The sequence below is a fragment of the Myotis lucifugus genome, unplaced genomic scaffold (assembly GCF_000147115.1).
Source record: "Myotis lucifugus unplaced genomic scaffold, Myoluc2.0 scaffold_137, whole genome shotgun sequence".
Taxonomy (NCBI): Eukaryota; Metazoa; Chordata; class Mammalia; order Chiroptera; family Vespertilionidae; genus Myotis; species Myotis lucifugus.
Genome location: NW_005871185.1, coordinates 1,995,230 through 2,021,091, shown reverse-complemented (window position 1 = coordinate 2,021,091; position 25,862 = coordinate 1,995,230). Strand labels below are relative to the sequence as shown.

Sequence of the window (25,862 nt, the reverse complement as noted above, 5' to 3'; positions counted from 1 at the left end):
GAAGATAGAAATCATATCAAGCATCTTCTCAGATCACAATGTCAGAAAATTATTAATCAACTACAATAAAAACAATGGAAAAAAATCAAACACCTGGAGGCTAAATAGCATGCTATTAAATAATGATTAGGTTACCAAAGAGATCAAAGAAGAAATAAAAAGCATCATGGCAACAAACGAAAATGAAAACACAACAATCCAAAATTTATGGGGCACAGGGAAAGCAGTCTTGAGAGGGAAGTTCATAGTTCTACAGGCCTACTTCAAAAAGCAAGAAAAAATGGTAATAAATTATCTAGCCCTACAACTCAAAGAGTTAGAAAGAGAGCAACAAGAAAAGCCCAGCAGAAGCAGAAGGAAGGAAATAATAAAGATCAGGGCAGAAATAAATGACATAGAGATAAAAAAAAAAAAGAAATACAGAAGATCAACAAAACCAACAGCTGGTTCTTTGAAAAGATAAATAAGATTGATGAACCTCTAACCAGGCTAACCAAGAAAAAAGAGAGGACCCAAATAAACAAAATTAGAAATGAAAGAGGTGAAGTAACAACTGTTTCCCACAGAAATACAAACGATTATGAAAAAATACTATGAACAACTCTATTCCAACAAAATGGACAACCTACATGAAATGGACATATTCTTAGAAAAATATAAGCTCCCAAAACTCAATCAAGAATAAAATAACCTGTATAGGCTGATAACTACTAATGAAATTGAAACAGTAATCAAAAATCTTCCAGCAAACAAAAACCCTGCTCCAGATGATTTTACAGGGGAGTTCTACAAAGCATTCAAAGAAGAACTAAAACCTATCCTCCTCAGACTATTTCAAAAAATTCAAGAGGAAGGCACACTTCCAAGCTCTTCCTATGAAGCCAGCATTACCCTAATTCCAAAACCAGATAAAGACACCGCAAAAGAAGAGAACTACAGGCCAGTATCCCTGATGAACATAGATGCTAAAATCCACAACAAAATTCTAGCAAATCGGATTCAACATTACATTAGAAAGATCATATACCATGACCAAGTGGGATTTATTCTGGGAATGCAAGGATAGTATATCCACAAATCAAAAAATGTGATACATCACATAAACAAATTGAGAGACAAAATTCACATGATCATATCAATCGATGCAGAAAAAGCACTTGACAAAATCCAACATCCTTTCTTGATAAAAACTCTCAGCAAAGTGGGAATAGAGGGATCATACCTCAACATAATAAAAGCCATATATGACAAACCCACAGCCAACATCATACTCAATGGGCAAAAACTAAAACCATTTCCCCTAAGAACAGGAACAAGACAGGGATGCCCACTCTCACCACTCCTGTTCGATATAGTACTGGAAGTACTAGCTATTGCAATCAGACAATAAGAAGAAATAAAAGGCATCCAAATTGGAAAAGAAGAAGTAAAACTGTCCTTATTTGCAGATGACATGATACTATACATAGAAAACCCTAAAGACTCCATCAAAAAATTATTAGACTTAATAAATGAATTCGGCAATGTAGCAGGATACAAAATTAACGCCAAGAAATCTATGGCATTTCTATACACCAATAATGAACTTACAGAAAGAGAGACTAAAAAGCAGCCCCATTTACCATCGCACCAAAAAAATTAAGATACCTAGGAATAAACTTAACTAAGGAGGTAACAGACCTATATGCAGAAAACTACAGGACACTGAAAAAAGAGATAGAGGAAAACATAAACAGATGGAAAAACATACCGTGTTCATGGATTGGTACAATCAACATCATCAAAATGTCCATACTACCCAAAGCAATCTATAGATTCAATGCACTCCCCATTAAAATACCAACGGCATATTTTACAGACCTAGAACAAACTTTCCAAAAATTCATCTGGGAAAAAATAAAGACCCCGAATAGCTGCAGCAATCCTAAGAAAGAAGAACAAAGTAGGTGGGATCTCAATACCAGATATCAAGCTGTATTACAAAGCCACTGTTCTCAACACTGCCTGGTACTGGCACAAGAACAGACATATAGATCAATGGAATAGAATAAAGAACCCAGAAATCGACCCAAACCACTCTTCTCAATTAATATTCGACAAAGGAGGCATGAACATACAATGGAGTCAAGACAGTCTCTTCAATAAATGGTGCTGGGAAAATTGGACAGATACATGCAAAAAAATGAAACTAGACCACCAACTTACACCATTCACAAAAATAAACTCAAAATGGATAAAGGACTTAAACATAAGACGAGAAACCATAAAAGTATTAGAGGAATCCACAGGCAGCAAAATAGCAGACATATGCCGAAGCAATTTCTTCACTAATACAGCTCCTAGGGCAATGGAAACTAAAGAGAAAATAAACAAATGGGACTACATCAAAATAAAAAGCTTCTTCACAGCAAAAGAAACCAACAACAAAACGACAAGAAAGCCCACTGCATGGGAAAACATATTTGCAATGTTATCACCGATAAGGGTTTAATCTCCAACATTTACAGGGAACTCATACAACTAAACAAAAGGAAGATAAACAATCCAATCAAAAAATGGGCAATGAACCTAAATAGCAACTTTTCAAAAGAAGACAGAAGGAAGGCCAACACACATATGAAAACATGCTCAAAGTCACTAATCATCCGAGAGATGCAAATCAAAACGACAATGCGGTACCATCTCACATCTGTCAGAATGGCTATCATCAACAAATCAACAAATGACAAGTGCTGGCAAGGATGTGGAGAAAGGGGAACCCTCATGCACTGCTGGTGGGAATGCAGACTGGTGCAGCCACTGTGGAGAACAGTATGGAGTTTCCTCAAAAAACTAAAAATGGAACTCCCAATTGACCCAGTGATTCCACTTCTTGGAATATCCCAAGAAACTAGAAACACCAATCAGAAAGGATATATGTATCCCTATGTTCATAGCAGCACAATTCACCCTAGCTAAGATTTGGAAACAGCCTACGTGCCCATCAGGATTAAAAAACTTTGGTACATCTACACAATGGAACACTATGCTGTGGTAAAAAAAAGAAGGAATTCTTATCATTTGCAGCAGCATGGATGGATCTGGAGAGCATTATGCTAAGTGAAATAAGCTAGTTAGAGAGAGACAAATATCACATGATCTCACTCATTTATGGAATATAATTAACAACATAAACTAATTAACAAAAACAGATCCAGAGACAGAGAAGCATCGATCAGACTGTCAAACCCCAGAGGGAAGGTTGGGAAAGGTGGGGTTAAGGGGGAAAGATCAACCAAAGGACTTGTATGCATGCATATAAGCCTAACAAATGGACACAGACAACAGGGGGGTGAGGGCATGAGTTGGGGAGGTCAGGGGGGTTATGGTGGGATAAGGACACATATGTAATACCTTAATAAAATAAAATAAAATAAATCTGTGCCATGGGAAAAAAATAAAAGTAAATTTAAGAATAAATAAATAAATAAATTTTTTAAAAAATGTATAGTTGTTACCAAGACTTGCTCACCAATATAAGATGTTCAATTTTGCTTTTCTTGTTGCAATACTTGCTCTTCTTTCTTTATCTTCTTTAAGAGCAAATAGTATCCCAAATGTTTATCGCATAAACCAAGAAATAAGCTATCATCAAAGTGACATCGCCAAAACATTAGTGTCTGTGAAGGAGACATTTTTTGTGTATTTAAGTTCATTAGAGCACTAAGTATCAGGCATGTTTCTTTAATGGAATTTCTTATTTCAATAAGACAAATTTGCCTAAAACCTTATAAATAGCTGTACCTTTAATAGGCACATAAAAATGCATTATCTCAACATCTCACCCATTTCATATCTTATTTTAGAGGCTTAGTTCATAACATTATCTAATATTTCTTCCATGTCTGAATCTATGGCCCTTTGATGCTTGAGAATGAATATAACTATATACTTGAGGCAATTTACTAGGGAATAAAATACATCTCTCTGCTTTTTAATAAATAACAAATGTATGCAATCTGAAGCTTGCTCAAGAAAAAAATTGGTTGTATAATTTTATTTGTAATTACTCCATTCTTTTTAAAATAACCTATCATATAAATTACAGTCAAAAATCCAACTTGTACTATTACAAAAGAGGGACATATTTATGAATCCAGGAAACAAAGTTTGACACCCTCGTGTAAACACCAGGAAAGTTTGGTCTTCCGCATCCATGTCCCCAGCTAACAATGCCAGTCAAAATCCATTTTCCATCACTTTTTCTTCGACAAGACAATGGTCCACCCGAATCTCCCTACACAAGAAGATAATGTAAGTATGAAGTACATTTGTAATGTATCTAATGGACTGTATTCAACACTCCCATTCTGACAGGTTTTTGCTGTACTAATTATTATGCAGTTTGGACAAGTGTCAAGAAATAATGTGAAACTCCCAATATCATTTTAGAATTATTTTCCTTATAATCAAAATTCTGTATTCATCACAAGAAATTTGATTCTTCAGGCCAGAACTAACATTAGAATATTCTTGCAGGGGAAACAACTCTCATAAACCTCCAAACAAATAATGAACCTCAATAGTAATAATGATACTAATAATAGCTAACATTTAATGTGAGCTATGTGCTAAGCTCTGTTTTGGGTCATTTAATCTTCACAATAATCTTATGAGGCATTGTTACCTTGGAAGGTTAACCTCTACCTCTAGGCCATGTACCTTCAGTGGTTGGCTCATAGTCCCAAGGAAGAAAGTACAAGAGACCCTGTTTAGTTAGCCAGGTCCAATGAGGTAGCCCTAAGGATCACTGGCTGGCAGCTCTCAGAAACAAATCACCCTCACTTGAGGGTCCCTTCTGATATCTCAACTCCATAAAGCAAAGACTGAAATAATACAAAGTTTAAAATAATTCCTACAGTATTCATCATTTAAATTATAATGTTTGGATATTTATTTTCTCATTTTGGAGAATAAGAAAAACTATAACTTACTCAGAAGCAAAGATAAAAAAAAAAAGTAGTTCAAATTTTCTCCTGTATTCCATCCCCATAATTCTAAACCTGATTTAGGTAAATTCTGACTAGTTGAGTCAGAAAATTTTTGAAATTGTTGCCACGTCTGTAAACCCTGGTGGTTAGGTGGAACAGGACAATATAATTGACTAGCTGCAGTAAGCACCCAGAATACAATAGTTTTAGCATTAGAGAAATAAGGGTTCAAATCCCAGGCCAGTATTTACTGACTAGCTGTGTGATCTTGGGTAATTTATTTACCCTCTCTGTGCCCCAGTTCCCTCTTCTGTAAAATGAGGATAAAAGCTTTATTTGAATTATTCTATACCAAGGACCTAGCATAGGGCTTGCCACAAAATAGGAGCTCAGAAGACAGAAATCACTATTATGAGTCGTTATGGCATGGTGGCTAAGGTGGTGGAAAGATGTGGGAACAAGTCCCATTGTCTTCCTCATCCTCTAAATTACCTGTTCACTTTTTGGAAATCATTTAGATAACTGCAGAGATTAGAATCTGAGGCTCAGAGCATTGTCCCCCAAAAGTTACCTCCAACCTTACCACTGTCAAGAAGTGACAGAGGCAAACAAATGAGTGTCCTTTGTCACCTCTCCCACTCCTCTTTCGTTTCCCACAACCTGTGTCAAAGGAGTAAGTGAATAAAACCCTTGTTTTCAGAAGATAAATGCTTGCTGCTAAGGAAATCAGTAGCAATTCTAATAGTGTGTGTGTGTGTGTGTGTGTGTGCATATTGCTTTGTTTTGTAGTTTTTGGTTTTAAGAAAATCATGGAAGAATGCTAAATGCTGACCTCGTTCTCTTAATGTTGAAGGAAACTACATTGGGACTGGAAAACTGAGTTTTATAGACCCAATTATATAATCATCTTTCTGTGATATTAGACCATTGATTATAATTAACATCTGAATTAAGTGAAGCACCAGCCCTAGTTATGTATTTCCCAGTGTTGTGTAGACCAAATGTGAAAGCATTTATGGAAAGTATGACATGTTAAGCAAGGGAACGGTAAGATGACTTACTCTGCAAGCATCTCTCTTGCCGGACATGACGCCCGCACAGAGCATCCGCGAAGTAATGATCCCATAGGTGGAAACACAGAGGGTTTGGTCAATGAGCTCTACCTCTGCTTGTTGCAAAACAGGGGAGCCTTTATTGTCTGAAAAACACGTTGGAGGCAGAAATCATGGAAATTACTATACTTAATCAGGTTTTTATTAAACAATGTACTCACATTAACTCCTTTTATGCTCAATAACCTCAATAACAATTTTTTAGATACATTCTATTATGATCCCCACGTTCCTAATGAAGACTGGGAGGCTTAGGAGGTTAAAGGACTTGCCCAGTGGCACACAACTAGCAAGTAACAGAGCAGGATTCAAACCCAAGGTCTGACTCGCTCACCTGAGCTACTACCATACTCCTTCACCATGTCCTCCTGCTTTCAGTAGGACTGTGAGTCAGCAACCATCATTACCAACACTTACTAGCCAAATGGAGCAGCGTAACTGATATATGGGAGTTTCTTAGAAACCGTAAAAACGTAACATTTTGGATATAGCCTTTCCACTTCCTTTTTAACCTATCTGGCTAAGATGACTCAGAAAAATACACATATACACTCATGTTTGTGCAGAAACTGTCTCCTGATAAGTTGGTTGAGTAGACTCTTTCCTCTTGTGCTTTAGGATAATACATTAAAGTCCTGAGAGGTTGTAAGTGTTCAAGCAGTTAGCCGACTTCCCCGTTGAATCTACTGAGACCTCAGCAGGCCCAAACTGGTGGTGAACATCATAACTTCAATAAGTAAATGAAGGCAGTGAGCACTTGAGAAGCTGCCCAGTGAATCTTTAGAGAATGTCCCAGTGGTCGGCAAACTGCAGCTCACGAGCCACATGCGGCTCTTTGGCCCCTTGAGTGTGGCTCTTCCACAAAATACCGACTTCTGCGCGTGGGCCACGAAGTTTCAATCACACTGTACATGTGCGCCTGCACGTGGTATTTTGTGGAAAAGCCACACTCAAGGGGCCAAAGAGCCGCATGTGGCTCTCGAGCCGCAGTCTGCCGACCACTGTCCTAAACCTGTGGGAACGCCTACAAGGGAATCTGAGATGGTTGGGAGCTCAAGGGAAAGTATTAGCACTAATCCTTGGAGAGGTGTTCACCTTAAGTTATGGACTTTTCTCTTCACTATATTAGTATATTTAGAACCGACCATGACTCCTAGACCATGACAAACCTTGGCAGATTAGATGTATGGCTACCCTCATATACTCACACTTTTGTGAGTAATGAAAAAGATGCCCCTCCTGGGTAAAGGAAATGTAAAAAGCCATCCCCAGGCCTGAATGTGCAGTCTGGAGAGCCAAGAGCAGGCTGGATTTCAGCCCTCACTCTCAGTACCTCAACCAGATGTCCCTGTGCAAGACATACTTGTATAATCCTCCAAACAGTTGTCTAGGAGTTGACACAGTAGGGTGTGTGTGTGTGTGTGTGTGTGTGTGTGTGTGTGTGTGTGTGTGTTCTTTCTTTCTCCTTTATGAAGATGAATCACTTCTTTGGATGAAAAGGGAACCCAGAAAGAAGGAGGAATTTATTCCTATTTTTAGTGGAAAACTTTGCAAACCCCTCAGAGTCTGAAAGGCTATCTTTTCAATCCTGCCTTGCACCTGTTTCTTTTGGGGATACATGGAAAGCATCATAAAACAGGAATAATGATACGTTCCTCCATTCTACCTCTCAGAGTTATTAGGAGGCTCAATGGAGACCATCTATAAGAACCCCCTCTATGAGCCCCTAAGCACTAGATCAGCACAAGTTATTCTTATCTGGAGGGAAGAGCATGGCCGTTCACCCATACACACACCTGCTTCGTGCCTTCGCCCCCAGCCGGTCACCCAGCACTTTTCCCCACTGCGCACTTTCTGGCCAGCGGGAGGGATGCATATTGGCTGAATGAGCTGTTTCAGGGTCTCAGGCCAGGCGACACTGAGCTGTAGCAAGGCAATATCATAGTCGAAGGTCTGGCTGTTATAGTACTCGTGGACCACAATTCTTCTTACGGGGGAGACAAACTTGGCATTCCCCTGCACATACATGCCCAGGTGAGCGGTCCATGGCGTCGGGTCTGACAGCCTGGTAGAAAAGGAACCAGGCACGAAGTCAGTGGCTTAATGAACCAGACATGGTGAAACAAGTACTCCACAGACAGATGAGCAAAGGGAGGTCTGACTTTCATTCCCTATCACAGTCGCTGGCTCTGTCCACAGACATGGCAAGAAGCACAACTGCTCTGAGGCTCTCTGGTCTCCATATTAAAACCAGAGCTAGCCGAAACCGGTTTGGCTCAGTGGATAGAGCGTTGGCCTGCGGACTGAGGGGTCCCAGGTTCGATTCCGGTCAAGGGCATGTACCTGGGTTGCGCACACATCCCCAGTGGGAGATGTGCAGGAGGCAGCTGATCGATGTTTCTCTCTCATCGATGTTTCTAACTCTCTATCTCTCTCCCTTCCTCTCTGTAAAAAATCAATAAAATATATTTAAAAAAAAACAAACCAGAGCTAGAGTAAGGTGTAGTGAGGGTGGTGAATGATAGCTCCTAGTATGCACCAGCAACATCCTAAGGAAATGTTGGAAATTTTCTTGCCACTGGTATTTCATAATCCACACACAGGTCAAGAACGTTAGTGACTAGAATGAATGTTATACTCTTCCTAGTGATACTAACAATAGTCTTCGATGGAGGCAGCCAGGGCCAGTAAGACAGTGGTCTGGGAATCCTTTTGCCAAATTCCAATGATATAAATAACCAGATAGATTAGAACTCAAAGTGCTATAAGCAGGGATTTAATGAAATTATTGTTTGCTAGAAGATTTAAGGATCACTGCTCTAACTGCTCAGGCATGACCATTCCCAGGGGGCCCCACTCCTTCTTGGTCCTTCCAGAACTCTAATCCTAACCCTCATGGCCTCCCACAAAAATCAAGAAGAGTCTTGTTGTCTCTATGTGAGGTTTTCATCTCCACCAGTACAGCAGGCTTACTCTGGTGGGGTGAAGAGAACGTGGATGCTTTGGAAGTAAAATAAGGACAGAACTCAAAGAGTGTGACCCCTAATTTGCTTAGCTGACATCTCATCGGTGGTACTGGCAACCCAGAAGGGTATGAAGGTTAACATATAACTTGGAGCAGTTTCATAGCATTAAAGACTAATGGTCACATAAAAGCTGTTTTAGTCATTAACAAGAATCCTGTAATTTCTGGGAGAAGCAAACACTCTAATTGTATAACTTTGTTGAAATATCCCATCCACTTAAAATTTTTTGAATAAGAAGGTAATAATATTTTTGTATCTAAGATCCAGTAGATTCCAAATAAGGTTACATTTTAAGTGAAGTTATTTTCTAAGCTTTTCTTTTGTTAGGGGCAAAAATAGAATATTGGGGACTAACTATAGTTATAAGAAATATGAATCATGCTCTGTTAACCTTGTGATTGCCTTGTTCTGATTAAAAAAAGGACATTTTAACCTAGCTGGGAGTTTTATGCTCCCGCTACTCCAGTCAACCTTGGACCTGGCAGTCAACCTTGGACCTGGCAGTCAACCCTAGAATTCGGTCCATTCTCATTCAAGAACTGCCTATTATCATGGAAAGATTAACAAGTTGCCCAAACAATGGAGTCCTGCCCCAGCATGCATTGCCTCCTTCCCCATGTCTGTAATCCCTACTTCCCCATGTAAACTTTGTCCTGCCCTATATAAGCAGCTGGTTTATTGGGGGGGGGGGGACTGCAGAGCAGGTTTTTGTGGATGACCTGCTGCTCTTCCATACTGCTGTTGTTGTTGGAATAAACGCTCATATACCACTCAAACCTGTCTCTGACTTGAAAGTCCTATCCTAGTTCTTCAGTTTAGTGAAAACCTATTCATTCTTGATGTTCTTTTGTGTTGTTCTTTTTTCTAAATGTCAATAATTCCTAGAAGAAATGTTTGGCACACAATTGGTGTCAAAAACACACACAAAAAACCCCACAAACTACCAATTATGAGTGAATGCCACCAACAGGAAGCTCTTTCCCACAACATGAAGGCATATGCATCATCTGTAGTCTGAATGTGCCACTTCACAGTACAGATTGAGATGCCCTACCTGTTTCCATGGAAACAGTGGGCCGCAGAGAGAAGCCACTCCCTGGAGATGACCGAGGCTCCACAGTAGGCAGATCCAATGAAATGGAGGCTCACTTGCCAGGGCCACCTCCCTTCCAGGGTGTCGGTGCCCCCGATGATGCGGTGGAGGGTGGAGGCACTCCCACTGCAGCCTTTGGGAGAGGAAGGGTCATGTGATTTAAAGGCAGACTTGGAAACAAATTGGAATGAAGTCCTGTTTAGTGCAGAGTTTGTGACTGATTAACCAGGTAAGCAATTGAAATCTGCTTATCTAGATAGGAGGCAAAGTGTGGATCTTTCTGAAACCAGCACCAACAAACCACTCCCTCCCTCCTGAAAGCAGGCTGGCACTGAGTCTCCCACAATAATGTGAGGGGAGGAGGGGACCTGTTAGTAGCAGCTGCTCTGATAGGAACAGCATCCGTGGGGCTTGGGTTGTTAGGAAAAAGGAAAAGATTTCATTCCAAATGCAACAGAATTGAGACTGTCTTTAGAGTTGTGCTGATTTGAGAAAAGCATTTGGGAAACAATTTGAAAGTCCAAGACTAATGAAAACCTATTAAGAAACACTGGTTATCAGAGCAATTCTTTTCCGGTGTAAATAGTATTGATAAGGTCAGAGAGTTAACATGTTGCCACACAGCCAATAGTAACAAGTAACAATACCATATGGCAGGTTAGTTTTCAAACCATAGATAAAGCAAAAACCAGGACTTAAATTTGATCTAAGGTAAAGCATAATTAGCAAAGTCATCCCCTGTGTGCCAGTATGCATTTCTTTCTCATAGGTTTTTTTATTTAAGAACTTGTCCCTTGATCAGAGTTATTAGAAAGTGAAGTTCTCCTTATAAACATTAGTGCTTGTTATCAAGAAAGAAGATGGAATCTATTCTAGTGTTTTTAAAACTGAGGAATTATTTCATATTCAGTTCACCAGTATTCTTCTCTGGGCCTGAGGCAACCTCTGCCAGGGGAATTACACCAAGAAGGGGATGAAAAAAAAAAACTGAAGAGGAAATCTGAACTCTAGCTACTCACTGCAGCCTTCTTCATCGCTTCCATCTGGACAATCCACAGTCCCATCACACTTTGCATTTTGTTTCCTGAAGCAGATATCATTGCCACACTTAAAAGTTCTGTTGTTGCATGGAATGCCTAAAAATGAACAAAAGAAGACAGGGTTTGTTTTTTTTAGCCAAAAACAGATCTGAGTAAATGACACTGAACTCTGCAAACGATGGCTTAAGCACAGGTTGGGAATTTGCTGCTCTGGGAAACATCAGAGGGAAAAGAAGCAATGTCCCTCATTGACCTTCCCCTCAGCAGAGCCCTTGTAAGGCAGGCGGGTGGGCAGTGGGCTGGCGCATCTGCTGAGAATCAATCCAAGGGCCTCACCTTTCTTCCACTGCAGAAGAGCTGCAAAGCAGTTGGCCATATCATTGACTTTAGGTCTTGACCTCTGCTATTATCTTGTTTTCCAAGAAAATTTTGGAGCAAAAATCATCACCATACTCAGTCTTTTTATACCATTGGGGCAGTGGGGTGGGGGAGAGAATGGACAGACTGTGAATTACACACATTTGTTCACAGTGTGTGTGTCTCTGCAGGGGCATGGTTTTTAGCAAGTTCCCTCCTTGTCCTTCAGTCTGGAGCGGCATTAAAAGCAAGTAAGCAATGAAAATCTCCCAGTATTCACACACCCACACATAACACCCCACCCCAGTTAGTGACCAACAATCCCATTCTGTCTAAGACGGAGAGGATTCCCAGGATATGAGATTTTCAGTATGAAAACTGAGAAAGTCCTGGGAAAAGAGACAAGTTGATAAGTTGATTATGCTAATCCAACAGAGGTGTTTAGATTCTGATTTAAAAGAATTGTATAGCCCTGGCTGGGTTTCTCAGTGATTAGAGCATTGGCCTGCAGACTGAAGGGTCCCAGGTTTGAGTCCTGGTCAAGGGTATGTACCTGTGTTGCAGGCTCGATCCCTGGCCCTGGTTGGGGTGCATATGGGAGGCAACCAGTCAATATATCTCTCTCCCATTGATTTCTCTCTCTCTTTCTCTCTCTCCCCCATCTCTGTTTCACTCTCTAAAAATCAATGGGAAAATATCCCTGGGTGCGGATTAATATATATATGCGTTTTATAGGGAGAACAGCAGAGTGCCAGAACCCTTACTCTGAGTGCAGTTCTGCTCGTCCTGGCCGTCCTCACAGTCCCTGAAGCCATCGCAGACCAGAGGGCCCGACTGCCTGAAGGAGCTGGTGTTGCAGGCAGGTTTAAGAGTCACTAGAATGAGAACAGACAGAACAATCCTGAGCCTGAGACATCAACTGGACTCTGATGACGAGAAGTGCCCCTCTACAGGTAGGCTCAAAGGGTTAAGATGACTTAAATGCAATGAAAAGTGTGTTCTCCTCAAAATGGACATATTCAGGGAGAAAAGCAAATGTTTAAACTTCGTTGTAATTCCTAGCACTTTGAGTTTGTCAGATCTGAGTTTTTGCTTTTGTGTAAACGTGTTGAACTCTGGTGGGTTGTTTATTTAATTACAATTAAATGCATTGTAAGATTTTATTTTAAGGAAAAAAAGCATCAGGTATTATTTAAATTGAACTTATCTACCTTCCTAAACAAAGTGGGAGGGTCCTGAGATTGGGGATTTTGTCTTATTCTTCTCTATCCCTCAAGCCTCTGTCCAAATAGTAGGTGCTCATTAAAGGCTTGTTGAATGAGCTCTGACCCGGTGGCTCAGTTGGTTGGAGTGTTGCTCCTACACCTAAAGGTTGTGGGTTTGATTCCTAGTCAGGACACATACCCAGTTTACAGGTTTGATTCCACTGGGGCACATTTGGGAGGCAACCAATCAATGTTTCTCTCTCATATCCATGTTTCTCTCTTTCTCCCCCTTCTCTCTCTAAAATTAATAGAAACATATACTCAGTTGAGGAATTAAAAAGAAAGATTTGTTGAATGAATTATGAATGTGAAATCTTAGAGGATAATAGACTTGTAGTCTATATGTAAGGAAAACTCTCTTTAAAATTATTTTATCTAGAGAGATTCATATCCTGAATTAGAAAATACCAGTGTAAATCGATCACAATTTTTTGGAGTATTTTTAAAAATTGCCTTTTTACAAGTGACAGGCACAGTGCATTAGCAGGCATTCTTAGAAGGTATGATTTCTTAGACATTTCTGGTTCTGTGAAAGTTATCATTTTTGTTATCTGATTGTATTTTTTTCAGAGGTACCTCTTGTGAGGGGCAGGAAAGGACATTGCTGCTCTAAAATAGTTCCTTAAGTCTCCAAGAATACCTAGTTGACGCCTAGGAAATAGCTCTCAAAATGGCATGATGAGAAATAATGATTACCAAAAGAAAACTACACACACACACACACACACACACGCACGCACGCACACACACACACACACAAAACAAAACAAAACAAACAAACAAAACACACATACACAAAAAAAACAGTCCTTATTCTAAAATAACAATAATTACTTTGTTTTGAGCAAGGAATAATAATAATTAAAAACAAAAGCAATCTCAATTGCTATAATGATCAGTTTCCTTAGTAAATAGAAGACCCCATAGATTCAAAAGCTCAATGCACTATAAGTTTAAAAAAGTTTCATTCTGGCCCTAACTGGTGTGGCTCAGTGGATAGAGCATCAGCCTGAGGACTGAAGGGTCCCAGGTTCAATTCTGGTCAAGAACATGTACCTTAGTTGCGGGCACATCCCCAGTGAGGGGTGTGCAGGAGGCAGCTGATCGATGTTTCTAACTATCCCTCTCCCTTCTTCTCTGTAAAAAATCAATAAAATATATTTTTTAAAAAGTTTTATTCTGTTTTGTCAATTAAAAAAGGAGTGTAGAGTCTAAGGTTATTTTTATGAATATAATTTACCACAATTAGTTATATTAACTACAATATTTCTCCAAAAATATAAATAAGATTCAATAGCTTCACCATCGCAATTATTTGAATTAAACTCTGGATCCTCAGGAGAAAGTGTTACCAATAGTGTCATATGATCCGGTGAACTTTCATCCCCATATTGCTTCCTGAAACTGAAGATAGATTCAGAAATGACGTGCAAAGAGTAATGGAAAACCAACAGATATTCTCCGCCCAAAATAGGAATATCCAATACCCCACCCCTTAGTCATCTCCAATGTGATATTGATGCAAACTATATAAGTAAAAAATAATAACAGTTCTTTCATTCACAAAACCTGTGCTCCATACCTCACTGCAGATTCTCTCTAGCTGAAAGAACTGTGCTTTAATATAGGATTGTTCCATATTTAATTTTTCGAGGAAACTGCATAACATTTGCCATAATGGCTGCAATATGGAACTACCATTTGGCCCAGTGATCCCACTTCTAGGAATATATCCTAAGAAATCCAAAACACCAATCAGAAAGAATATACCAGTATGCACCACTATGTTCATAGCAGCATGATGTACAATAGCTAAGATCTGGAAACAGCTCAAGTGCCTATCAGTACATGAGTGGATAAAAAACTGTGGTACATTTACACCATGGAATATTATGCAGCAGTAAAAAAGAAGGATCTCTTACCCTTTGAGACAGCATGGAGGGACCTGGAGAGTATTATGCTAAGCTAAATAAGTCAGTCAGAGAAAGATAAGTATTATATGATCTCACTCACATGTGGAATCTAATAAACAAAAAAACAACAACAACAACAAACGGATAAACAAAATAGATCCAGAGACATAGAAGCATGGAAGAATCTCAGAGAGAAGGTGGGGGGGGGGAGAGGGGTGAGAAGAGATCAACCAAAGAACTTGTATGCATATATGCATAACCCATGGACACAGACAATAGTGTGATGCAGGCCTGGGGTGGGGGGCAGGGGCAGCTAGAAGGGGTCAATGCAGGGGGAGGGTACATCTGTATTACTTACAACAATAAAGATAATTTTAAATTTTTTTAAAAATAGATTGTTTAAATAAATAAATAAATAAAATGGAATTGTTATATTTAAGATTGTGGTTGACTAAATTATTAGCCACAGATCACCACTTCCTGTGGTATATTATGCACCCCTATCCCTTGCCATGACCCCACACTGCAGAATAAATCTCCCTGTCCCTTGGCTATGGCCATAGCTACCTGACTTGCTTTAACTGATGGAATATGACACAAGGGATGGTGTGCCAGTTCCAAGCCCACAATTTAAGAGGGACCATGTGATGTTGCTGACTCCTTCTTTGCTCTCATCACTGCCCTGGCTAGCACCCTAGGTCAATGAGGAAAAGAGCCATGAGGAGTAAACCTGACCCCAACCTGCAAAGAACCAAACTCAAGAGGACCCAGTGCTTGAGGATCTAGGCTGGGCTACCCAAAGAGCCCAGCCTAGATCAGTCACATCCCAGACAACCAGAATGAGTGATTGTTGTAATTCCCTGAGTTTGGGGGTTGTTTATTATGAAGCAATAGGTAGCAGCTGCGAAGACCCAGGATATGCAGCAGGAGCAACAATGGCCCTGAGAAGTTATTTATTCATATGAAAATCATAATAAAAGTTTGATTACCCACCACAGAAAAGTTCATCACTTTCATCAAAGCAGTCATTAACTCCATCACACCGCTGGGCCTGAGGGACACACAGGCCCGAGGAGCATCTAAAAGATCCAACAGGACAGGCTGCAGAAAATTAAAAAATAGAAAATATTGTGTGGGTCCCTAGAAATCACTGGAGCATATTAATAAAGAAATATGAAGTGATTAGTGATTAAGGAGTTGACAATGTAACAGTAGTAATTACATAAGTTCTTCATCAAATCTAAGTTACAGGTGATAATTGAAAAACAAAAAAAGCAGAATTTAGGAGAGCAAAGAAAGCAAATAAATTCACCAAAACAGAGTCAACATTGCAGCCAGGTCACATGTACAGTCAAACTTCTACTTCCTCCATTCTTGCCTCAGCTCTCTGACAAGACTCAAAGAAAGCTGGAGAGTACCTGAGAGAGCCCAGCATTCTTAGTGTGCAGTTTTAGACACCCCAGGGGGATATGAATGGACTCTGGGGTCTGAATCCTCTATGATCAGATGCATTCTTCTGAGGAGTCTTTACTTATATTTTCAATTAATCTCTGTCTCAAAATACATGAGTAACCACAGATCTTAGAAAGTTGGACCTAGAGTAATTAGTGACTAGCCTCGAAACTCAGGACTCCTGCCTCCTCCCCAGTCCATAATTTTTTTCACTTCAATCAGATTGCAAGTTAAAGATTCCATTCCTGGTCTTGATTCATGAATCCTGGCTTATAGCTACATATAATAGAAACTAGAGGCCCAGTGCACGAATTCATACACCAGTGGGGTCCCTCAACCTGGCCTGCAGGATTGGGCTGAAATCCACTCTCTGACATTCCCCAAAGGGTCCCATATTGCAAGAGGGCACAGGCCAGGCTGAGGGATCCCACCAGTGCACGATCGGGACCAGGGAAGGACTCGGGAGGTTGGCCAGCCAGGGAGGGACTGTGGGAGGGCTCCAGGGCATGTCCAGCCCGTCTTACTCAGTCCCAATCAGCTGGACCCCAGCAGCAGGCTAACCTACCAGTCAGAGCATCTGCCCTCCTGGTGGTCAGTGCACGTCATAGCAAGCGGTTGAGCAGCTTTAGCATATCAATAGCATATTACGCTTTGATTGGTTGAACGGATGGCCTGACGACCAGACAGTTAGCATATTAGGCTTTTATTATATAGGATAATAAATCCTTCCTCCCTTGCTATGGTCTGAATATTTGTACGCTCTCCCCAAATTCATATGTTAAAATACTAATGCCTGCCCTAACCGGTTTGGCTCAGTGGACAGAGCGTTGGCCTGCAAACTCAAGGGTCCCAGATTTGATTCCGGTCAAGGGCATGTACCTTGGTTGCAGGCACATCCCCAGTAGGAGGTGTGCAGGAGGCAGCTGATCAATGTTTCTCTCTCATTGATTTTTCTAACTCTCTATCCCTCTCCCTTCCTCTCTGTAAAAATCAATAAAATATTTTTAAAAAATAAAATACTAATGCCCAATATGATGGTATTAGGAGGTGGTGCCCTTGGAGGTGATTGGGTCATGAGGGCAAGAATGGGCTTAGTGCTCTTATAAATGAGGCCCCACAGAGTTCTCTAGCCCTTTCCACCATGAGAGGATACAAGGAGAAATCTGTGATGCAGAAAAAGGCCCTCACCTAACCACACTAACACCCTCATCTTAGACTTCCAGTCCCAAGAAATGTGAGAAATAAATTTCTGTTCCTTACAAGCTGCCTGGTCTGCAGTATTTTGTTACAGCAGCCTGAACAGACTCAGACACTCTCTGTACAGAGGAGTTGGGGAGAGTACATGGTCAGGACCCCACTATCTCAATGGCGCACAGTGGAGAGGATGAGTTCCTGAAAAAGAAGATGGCTTACTATGTACCTGTTTCCTTGCTGGAAATGCTAGTATTCCCATATTCAGAAGTGGACTATTCTAAATCCAGAAATAGGGCATTAGCAAAAAAAAAAAAAAAAAAAAAAGACGTGCTCTATAGGAGCCTTCTCTCACGTCTTATCCTCATGGAGTCCTAAATGATTAACCCTGCCTTTCCCTCTTTTGACACATCAAGAATTTCCTGAGAAAGTCAGTATCTACTCCCTCCAGCTCTAATGACTTTCCTCAAACATTGCTTTGTCTATTGGCCACTTCCTGGTCACTGTTCCAGTGGTTCTCATTGTGAAGCTTGACATTCTGACCACTGGTAGCTGAGCGCTCCTTGACTGACCAGCTCTCCCTGTGGATGAGGCCAAAGAGAGTCACAACTGTTGGTCTCCAATCCACCAAATGTTGGTGTACACATCGTATTTACAAAGAATTCTGGCTAGCAAAAGACCAATAAAGAAATGGGCTTGGTCTATACTTTAGGAGTAATGTGAGATGTTATTTTACAAATATGTTTATAAATCAATAATAAATAATTATATTATTTGTTCATAAATTAAACTATGGCAGTAATAAATATGTAATTTTGTGTATTATCTATTATATATTTAGTTTACATTATATATATTTGTTAAATATATATTTATTTATGTAGTATTTATTATAAAAATAAAAATGTAACAGAAAACAGCAGAAATAAAGCAGTTTTCATTCCTTTAAATTCTCCAAGTTTAGAGTTATTAAGTATTAGCCTCCTTTTCACCAATTTCTTAAGGTTTTCTAAGGCGCTGATCCCAGGCTTACGTTGACTGATGTTGTAACTGCCATATTCCACCAGAAGTGGCTTGTCCGAGAGCTTGGAACTGCATTGAAGCTGAATGTGAACAAGAGGGCTGGGCACTCGGAAAATGGTCTGGTGATCCATGTAGGAGCCACAGTACCTGAGGAGACAAGAATCAAAGATACAGGGTCTGAGGTCTTTCAACTGCATTCCTATTGACCATGAATTCATTAATGCTTTGGTCACTTGGGCTTTGTTAGCATTTCTTTTTTTTTTTTATAAGCATTTCTTAGGGTGGAGCTTATAGTTATCCTTTCTAAGCTAAGTGTCTGTGATTGAGTAACGTCTGCCCCCTAGATGTCCTCTGCTAAATAAAACAAGAGCATTACCATTGCCTGTCTGTCACCTCGCCCCTTGCTTTCCTCACCAACACTTATACTCAGAAGAAATATGGGTTTCATTCTCCTGGTCCCCACTCATTTTGTTGTGTAAATCACGGCGCAATATTGCCTGCTTCTGTCTACAAACCTCTCAATAGAGCAGAGTGGAATACATGAGCTCAGATTGAAAATATACAAAGAACCCCAGCAACACTTAAAGCAAAAGAGAACAATACTGTTTCAAACTAAATTAAAATCAGATGCACACTTCAGAGCTTGTCCTTGGCAAAATTTCAAAGGAGTAATGTCTATCTACAATATTTTTCTATCTCAATTTTTCTTACTTGTCATCACCTAATAGACAATGTCCCTCCTGTTAGTAATTCCTATTATATGAGCCCTGTGGTTAGTGAAACATGAAGTCTTATTACACAGGGGCCCATGATAAGTTAGGCCTTTGCCCTGTGTAGGTAAGGCTCTTCCCAGGGTGAAACCTGCAGGGTCTCAAAAGGAAATAGAAGACACAAGGCTTGAGGGGGAATGTCCTCCACCGGAATCTGTGACTGTCAATCACTTCAGGTCCCCAAAGCACTTGGGAAGCACGCGTGTTCCAGGAACACACACAGGTATTCAGTGGGAGGGGCAGAGAGTTAACCTATGATTTCAACATTTGAAGGAGGAAAGCATTCATGTGCATTTCAGAAAGAAACTTTTGCAATTGGCTGATGTTCAGGACTTGATGGACTAACAAACCAGCTCCTGTGATAAGAGAGGAAGAGATAGCCAAACCGGTTTGGCTCAGTGGATAGAGCGTCGGCCTGTGGACTGCAAGGTCCCAGGTTCAATTCCGGTCAAGAGCATGTACCTTGGTTGTGGGCACATCCCCAGTAGGAGGTGTGCAGGAGGCAGCTGGTCGATGTTTCTCTCTCATCAATGTTTCTAACTCTCTATCCCTCTCCCTACCTCTCTGTAAAAAATCAACATATATATATATATATATATATATATATATATATATATATATATTTAAAAAAAGGTTTATTAAAAAAAAGAGGAAGAGATAACAGCTGCCCTCGGCCACCTGGCCAAGTGGAAGCCAGTGTCTGAGAAGCATCTGAATGCCAAGTGAAGCTTTTGAGGCCAGAGACTATTCTAGTTGATCATCTTGGGATTAGAATACAAACTTATAGGTGGAATCTAAAGAACAAAATAAATGAACAAACAAAATAGAAATAGATTCATAGCTACAGACAATAGATTGATGGTTACCGGAGAGGAAGGGTGGGGGTTGGAGGACTAGGTGAAAAAGGTGAAGGGATTAAGAAGTACAAATTGATAGTTACAAAATAATCAAAAGGATGGAAAGTACGGCATAGGGAATACAGTCAATAATATTGTAATAACCATGTGTGCTGCCAGGTGGGTACTTGAAATATCAGGGGGAACACTTGGTAAAATATATGATTGTCTAACCACTATGGTGTACATCTGAAACTAATACAGCATAATATTGAATGTTAACTATAATTTAAAAATTAAATTTTTAAAAAAGAATACAAACTGTGTTCTGAAAACATGATGATTGTTATCTGTGTCATAGTGATTTTATATATGTTCTCTATTAACATATACTAGGCTTATCTTGCAAAGATGAGCCTCACTCAAATATTCAAAAGTCAGGAGGAAAAGTATCTTTGAATACATGCTTGGGGTGAAGTTTAGAGAAGAACAGTCAGTAATGAGTCATGTCAGTGGCTAATGAAACAAAAATTTAAAAAATAAAATAAAAGATTGGAGCAAGTTTACATGTACAGGCATATAATGGGTAAGAAAACTGAGATGTAAGGAGGTGAAGTAATGCGTTAAAGTTTATATGGCAAGCAAGTAGAAGCAGGATTTAGACACAACTCTGCCTGATATTAAACCCTGGCACTTTCAGCACAGCAACAGCCTTCCCCTCAGGAACTCTGCTTTTTGTAGGAAGGCCTTCCATTTTCTCAGGGTTCATCTACTGCATTCAAGCTGCCCTGAGCATACACACCCCTTGCCATGTTCTCTCAACTCAAGATCTGTAGGCTTTCTGGTGTCAGAATTACCTTCTCCTCCTTCCCATGACAAATCCAACACCCCTAGGCTACCCTCAGCAAACCATCAGAAATTAGTTTAATTAGAGCCTTTCCTTTGGAGATGAAAAGGACTGATAATGGGAAGAGCTGGCATTTTGAATCCCAGGGTTTAGCTGCATCAAGATAATGTGATAGGATCTTAGCCAGCCCACAGGACAAAGTGAAGAGCTGGCCCTTCAGGGAAAGTACTTAGGCCAAAGGCTTTCCTAGTAATGTTTGGAAGGAGTCTCCCCTCATACTTTAACAGCAACATATTTGGGTTAGGCCAACCTTTCCTCTGGGTAAGGCCTTCCATTGGATTCCACACATATGGAAATTGGGGTGGTAGGAATTGCTACTTGGTTGGGGGGAGTATCTCATTTTCAAAATGGCTCTATTTTAGGCATACAACTTTACAAGAGATATCTACAGATTTGTTTTATAGACATCAATTAGAATACTAAAGTGCAGTATCCTTAAAGCCTTGGAACACATTCTATAGTATTTGTCCATTCAATGTCATTTCAAACACAATCTTATGAATCATAAAAACAGCTAATTTTTTGGTGTGTAATATGCATTATTTCATTCAATGTTTACCCCCCAAAACACCTTATTAACTAGGAATTATTATCTCATTTTATAAACTGAAGGTCAAAGAGGTTAAATAAAGTGTCCTAGTTAATGTAGCTACTAAAAGACAGGGCTGGAATTTGAACCCAGGTCTTCTGCTTGTGCTATAATAGACCCTCAATTCAAAGACACGCCCAAAAGAGTACCAAGCACATCTTAATAATGGAGCCAAGAATGGTTTAAATCAGGTAGAATCTGTTCCAATGATGACAGGACCAATGACTATTTAGCAAGAAATCTAAAAGTCTCAAGAAAGTAAAAGTGGTTGTTCAGGAAAATCCTTATGAAAGGAAAGGTTTTGCCCTGGTTGTTGTGGCTCATTGGTTGGATGTCTTCCCATATACCAAACGATTTCTGGTTCAATTCCTGGTCAGGGCACATGCCTGCTTTGCTAGCTTGGTCCCAAATAGGGGGTGTGCAGGAGGCAGCCGATCAATGTTCCACTCTCATGTCAACGTTTCTCTTTCTCCCTCTCCCATCCTCTCTCTCTAAAAGTCAGTAAAAAATATTTTTTTTATAAAAAAAGGAAAGGATTCATTCATGGAATAATGATGAACAAAGAATTAGCAAGGAAAATCCCTTTCCAGTGGTTGGCAAACTCATTAGTCAACAGAGCCAAATATCAACAGTACAATGATTGGAATTTCTTTTGAGAGCCAAATGTTTTAAACTTAAACTATATAGGTAGGTACATTGTTATTAACTTAATTAGGCTACTCCTAAGGCTCAGGAAGAGCCACACTCAAGGGGCCAAAGTGGCTTTTGAGCCGCAGTTTGCCGACCACGGCCTTAGGCTAACTTCAAAAGGATTCTATCGCAAAGTAAACAAAGAAGCTATTCTGCTGCCAAGACAGGGCATCCTACAGTTTAAAATACAAGACCTATTATAACTTCAGGAGCAAATAAATAATAACAACAAGGAAAGGACAAACTAAGGATGAGAATGAGGACCTACTATGTTGGTTTGGGAATCCCAGGCACCTAGATTTCTCTCAGCCTTTCTCTGATCAACCTCAACCCATGTCCCAGACTCAGGATATAACCAGGCCAATTGAGCCTCTTGTACTGCACAGAATTGGCTAAGGGTTTCTAACTGTTGTACCACCAGGACTCCTATTTATGATTTTCCTCTATGACTCCATAGTTTGAAAGACTTTATCTGCCAAACTATTTTTGTAAAATGTAGTGTGCACATTCACAGCCCAGCAGCATAGAGCAAGGACTTAGGAGCCATAAAGCACGGATTTGAATCCTGTCTTAATCACTTAAGAGCTGAGTGGCCTTGAGCAAGTATTAACTCCTGTATTCCTCAGTTTCCCTATCAGTAAATAGTAAAGTGTACTCTTTGGAGACAAGAATACCAAGGCTTTGAACTTCTGAGCAGGGCCCTTCATCGGATTCCTCACACGTGGAAACCACTTACATGTGCTCATTAATCTCCCACCATCCATGGTCACAGCCTTTCACACTCTTCTTGGTTATTGAATAGTTATGGAATTTCAGTGCTATGCCAAGAGTTGATACGGGAGTCTGTGAAAAACAAGCATAGGTAAAAAAAATATATATTATTCAATTAAAGGACATATTTCAGGCTAAGGTTTTCTTACTCAGAACCCATTTCCTTGGCTTGCTGTTTTAAGGCCATTTTATTCTTTGTGCCCTGTGGCCTGTGGTGGGGTGGACCACTAACTCTGAGCAAACTCGGATGAGGAGGAGAACACGATGGAGAGGGAAGTGGGCAGCCCGGTGCTCAGGGAGCAGCCAGTAGGTCCCACTCTGAGTGAGGTAAGTGATATTAGATCATATGTAGGTTTCAGTTTCCTCCCACTAAATGAGCCTAACTTTGAAAACACCCACTTATTAATGAGTGTAGACATTGTCCTCTTTCAGTGATAAAATGACATAGTTTATGCAAAGCACTATTCAGACTCTTTAGATAAAGGAGAAGTGAGTCAGCATCCTCTTCACATGAAACCTGGTTATTCCTAAAGGCAGTTACTGAGTCACCCCTAGATCTTCACAGAAGAGACTACACAAGAGAGGGAGCTACCTACATAATACAAGTATATATGAGTGTGTATGCATGTGCGCGCACACACATACACACACACACACACACAACTGACTTTTTATGGCATTGTGTGACATGCATATACATTATGCCTAATATGCCACAATTTTAGTTTTAATTTTCATTTGAACCAAGAATTATTTGAGACTTCTTTCATTTGCAAGGAGTAGAATTTTGGTTTATCCATTTTCAAGTTCTCTAATTCTATCCTAATTACATAAAAGATTATTTATTGTCTATACTTCTTTTAATTGTTTAATTTATTAAGAATTGTTGTGATCATATTTATGAATGCTCCAAGATCATTTTAAAAAGAAAGTAATTTCTCTCTCTCTCTCTCTCTCTCTCTCTCTCTCTCTCTCTCTCCCTCCCTCCACGTATGTTTGTGTTTATAATATCCTTATTATTTGTATGGTTTAATACCCTTCTTAACCTAATTTTTTATTTCCCACTATCTGTTATGAACCAAGAGAAAGAAATTAACATCTCTTATTTAAGGATTGTTTCTTCTTCTTCATATGTCCTATAGGTTTTGATCTGTAAGTATTCATGCTATATTCTTGGTGTATAAACAATTGTCATAATTATATCTTCACTGTGGACTGCCCTCTTTGTAATTATAGGTTGCCTTCCTTTTTTCACTGAAGGTTGTTGCCCTGATTTCATCATTGGCTGGCACTAAGGTTGTGTTCCATGCTTTCTTTCTGTTTACATTTTCCTAGTATGATATTGCTCATCATTTATTTTCAGCTTTATTAAAACACTTTTTTATTCATTTTGTCTTTTGAAAACAACATTTTGTACAATTAAGTTTGTAGTAACACTTTGTGCTTCAATCCTAGTCTCTATCTTTTTTGTTGTTGTTGTATTGAGGTATATTGACATAAACATTATGTGAGTTTCAGGTGTACAACAGAATGATTTGACATGTGCATATATTGCAAATGCTGACCATAGTAAGTCTAGTCAAAAATCCATCACCATATAATTAAAATTATTTTACTTTAATAAGAACTTTTAAGGTCTATTCTCTTAGCAACTTGCAAATATACAATACAGCATAATTAACTATATTATTTTTACCTATAGTCATGCTGTACATCACATCCCTATCAGTTATGTATTTTATAACTGGAAGTTTGTGCATTTTGACCACCTCCACTCATTTTGCCGAACTCCCACCTCTAGCAACCACCGTTCTCTTGTCTATATCTGTGAGTTCAGTTTATTTTTTTAGATTCTGCACATAAGTAAGATCATAATATATTTGTCCTTCTGTCTTTCCCTTTTCCTTTCCCATCCCCTCCTTTCATCTTCTCTTGCCCTCATTCTCTCCCCAACCTTCAGACTTGATAGTCATCTGAGGCTCTAAGATTCTGCAGCCCTGAGGCCTTAAGACTCTGGCAGTGAGCAAGAGTCCAGCACCTTAATGTTTTAATTATTTTGTAAATGTTTGAGATAACAATAAAAATAATTTAAGGATGCATGCCATCAGGACATTACCACTAAGTACAGATTTAGGTATGATAAAAGTACATATTTTATAAATATTATTAAATTTAAATTTAATAAACATTAGTATAAAATATTTAACTGACTTGCACAAATAATATGCAGCCAGCATGCTCCTGCCTCAGGGCCTTTGCCTCAGCTGTTCCCTTTGCCTGCAGCACTCTTTGCCTAGGTATGCACAAGGTTAGTTCCTGCGTGTCTTTCAGATTTGATTTCTGTGTACATGTTCCCTTGTCATTGAGGTTTACCCTATCTTACTTAAGATAGCTATTTCTTGACTTCCTCCCCCCCAGCTAACCACCACTCTCTCAGTTACAGAGCCCCCTTCCCTGATTTAATGTTCTCCATAGCACGGTACAACCATATAACATACAGTATACATATTTCAATTGCTCGTTTGTTGCCTATCTTCCCTACTGTATGGTAAACTCCATGAGAGCAGAGTTTGTGTGTGTGTGTGTGTGTGTGTGTCTGTGTGTGTGTGTATTTGTGTAGTTTTATGGATCCCAGTGTTTAGCATACCGCCTAACATGTAGTTGGCCTTTAGTAATGACATATTGAATGAATGCAAACTGTATATTGCTTGCTGCTTACATCTAATTGCTATGTCACACTATAATGATTTTATACATACACTAGAGGCCCGGTGCACAAAAATTTGTGCACTGGAGGGGGGGGGGTGTCCCTCAGCCCCACTTGTGCCCTCTCACAGTGTGGGGACCCCTCGGGAGA

General features: G+C 39.7%; 1 protein-coding gene across 1 annotated transcript in view; it reads right to left on the bottom strand.

Annotated features, from left to right (window-relative positions):
* Positions 1 to 4,108: 4,108 nt before the first annotated feature.
* The window catches only part of TMPRSS7 (transmembrane serine protease 7), a 34,326-nt gene continuing 12,572 nt past the window's right edge, over positions 4,109 to 25,862 (bottom strand). Inside the window, exons 7-15 of the mRNA XM_023758697.1 lie at positions 22,971 to 23,077; positions 18,453 to 18,589; positions 15,770 to 15,877; positions 12,363 to 12,473; positions 11,221 to 11,337; positions 10,163 to 10,334; positions 7,879 to 8,147; positions 6,032 to 6,168; positions 4,109 to 4,276 (exon numbers count right to left, since the gene is read on the bottom strand). Coding sequence (XP_023614465.1) covers positions 4,109 to 4,276; positions 6,032 to 6,168; positions 7,879 to 8,147; positions 10,163 to 10,334; positions 11,221 to 11,337; positions 12,363 to 12,473; positions 15,770 to 15,877; positions 18,453 to 18,589; positions 22,971 to 23,077 — 1,326 coding nt within the window. The remainder of the gene's footprint in view (positions 4,277 to 6,031; positions 6,169 to 7,878; positions 8,148 to 10,162; positions 10,335 to 11,220; positions 11,338 to 12,362; positions 12,474 to 15,769; positions 15,878 to 18,452; positions 18,590 to 22,970; positions 23,078 to 25,862) is intronic.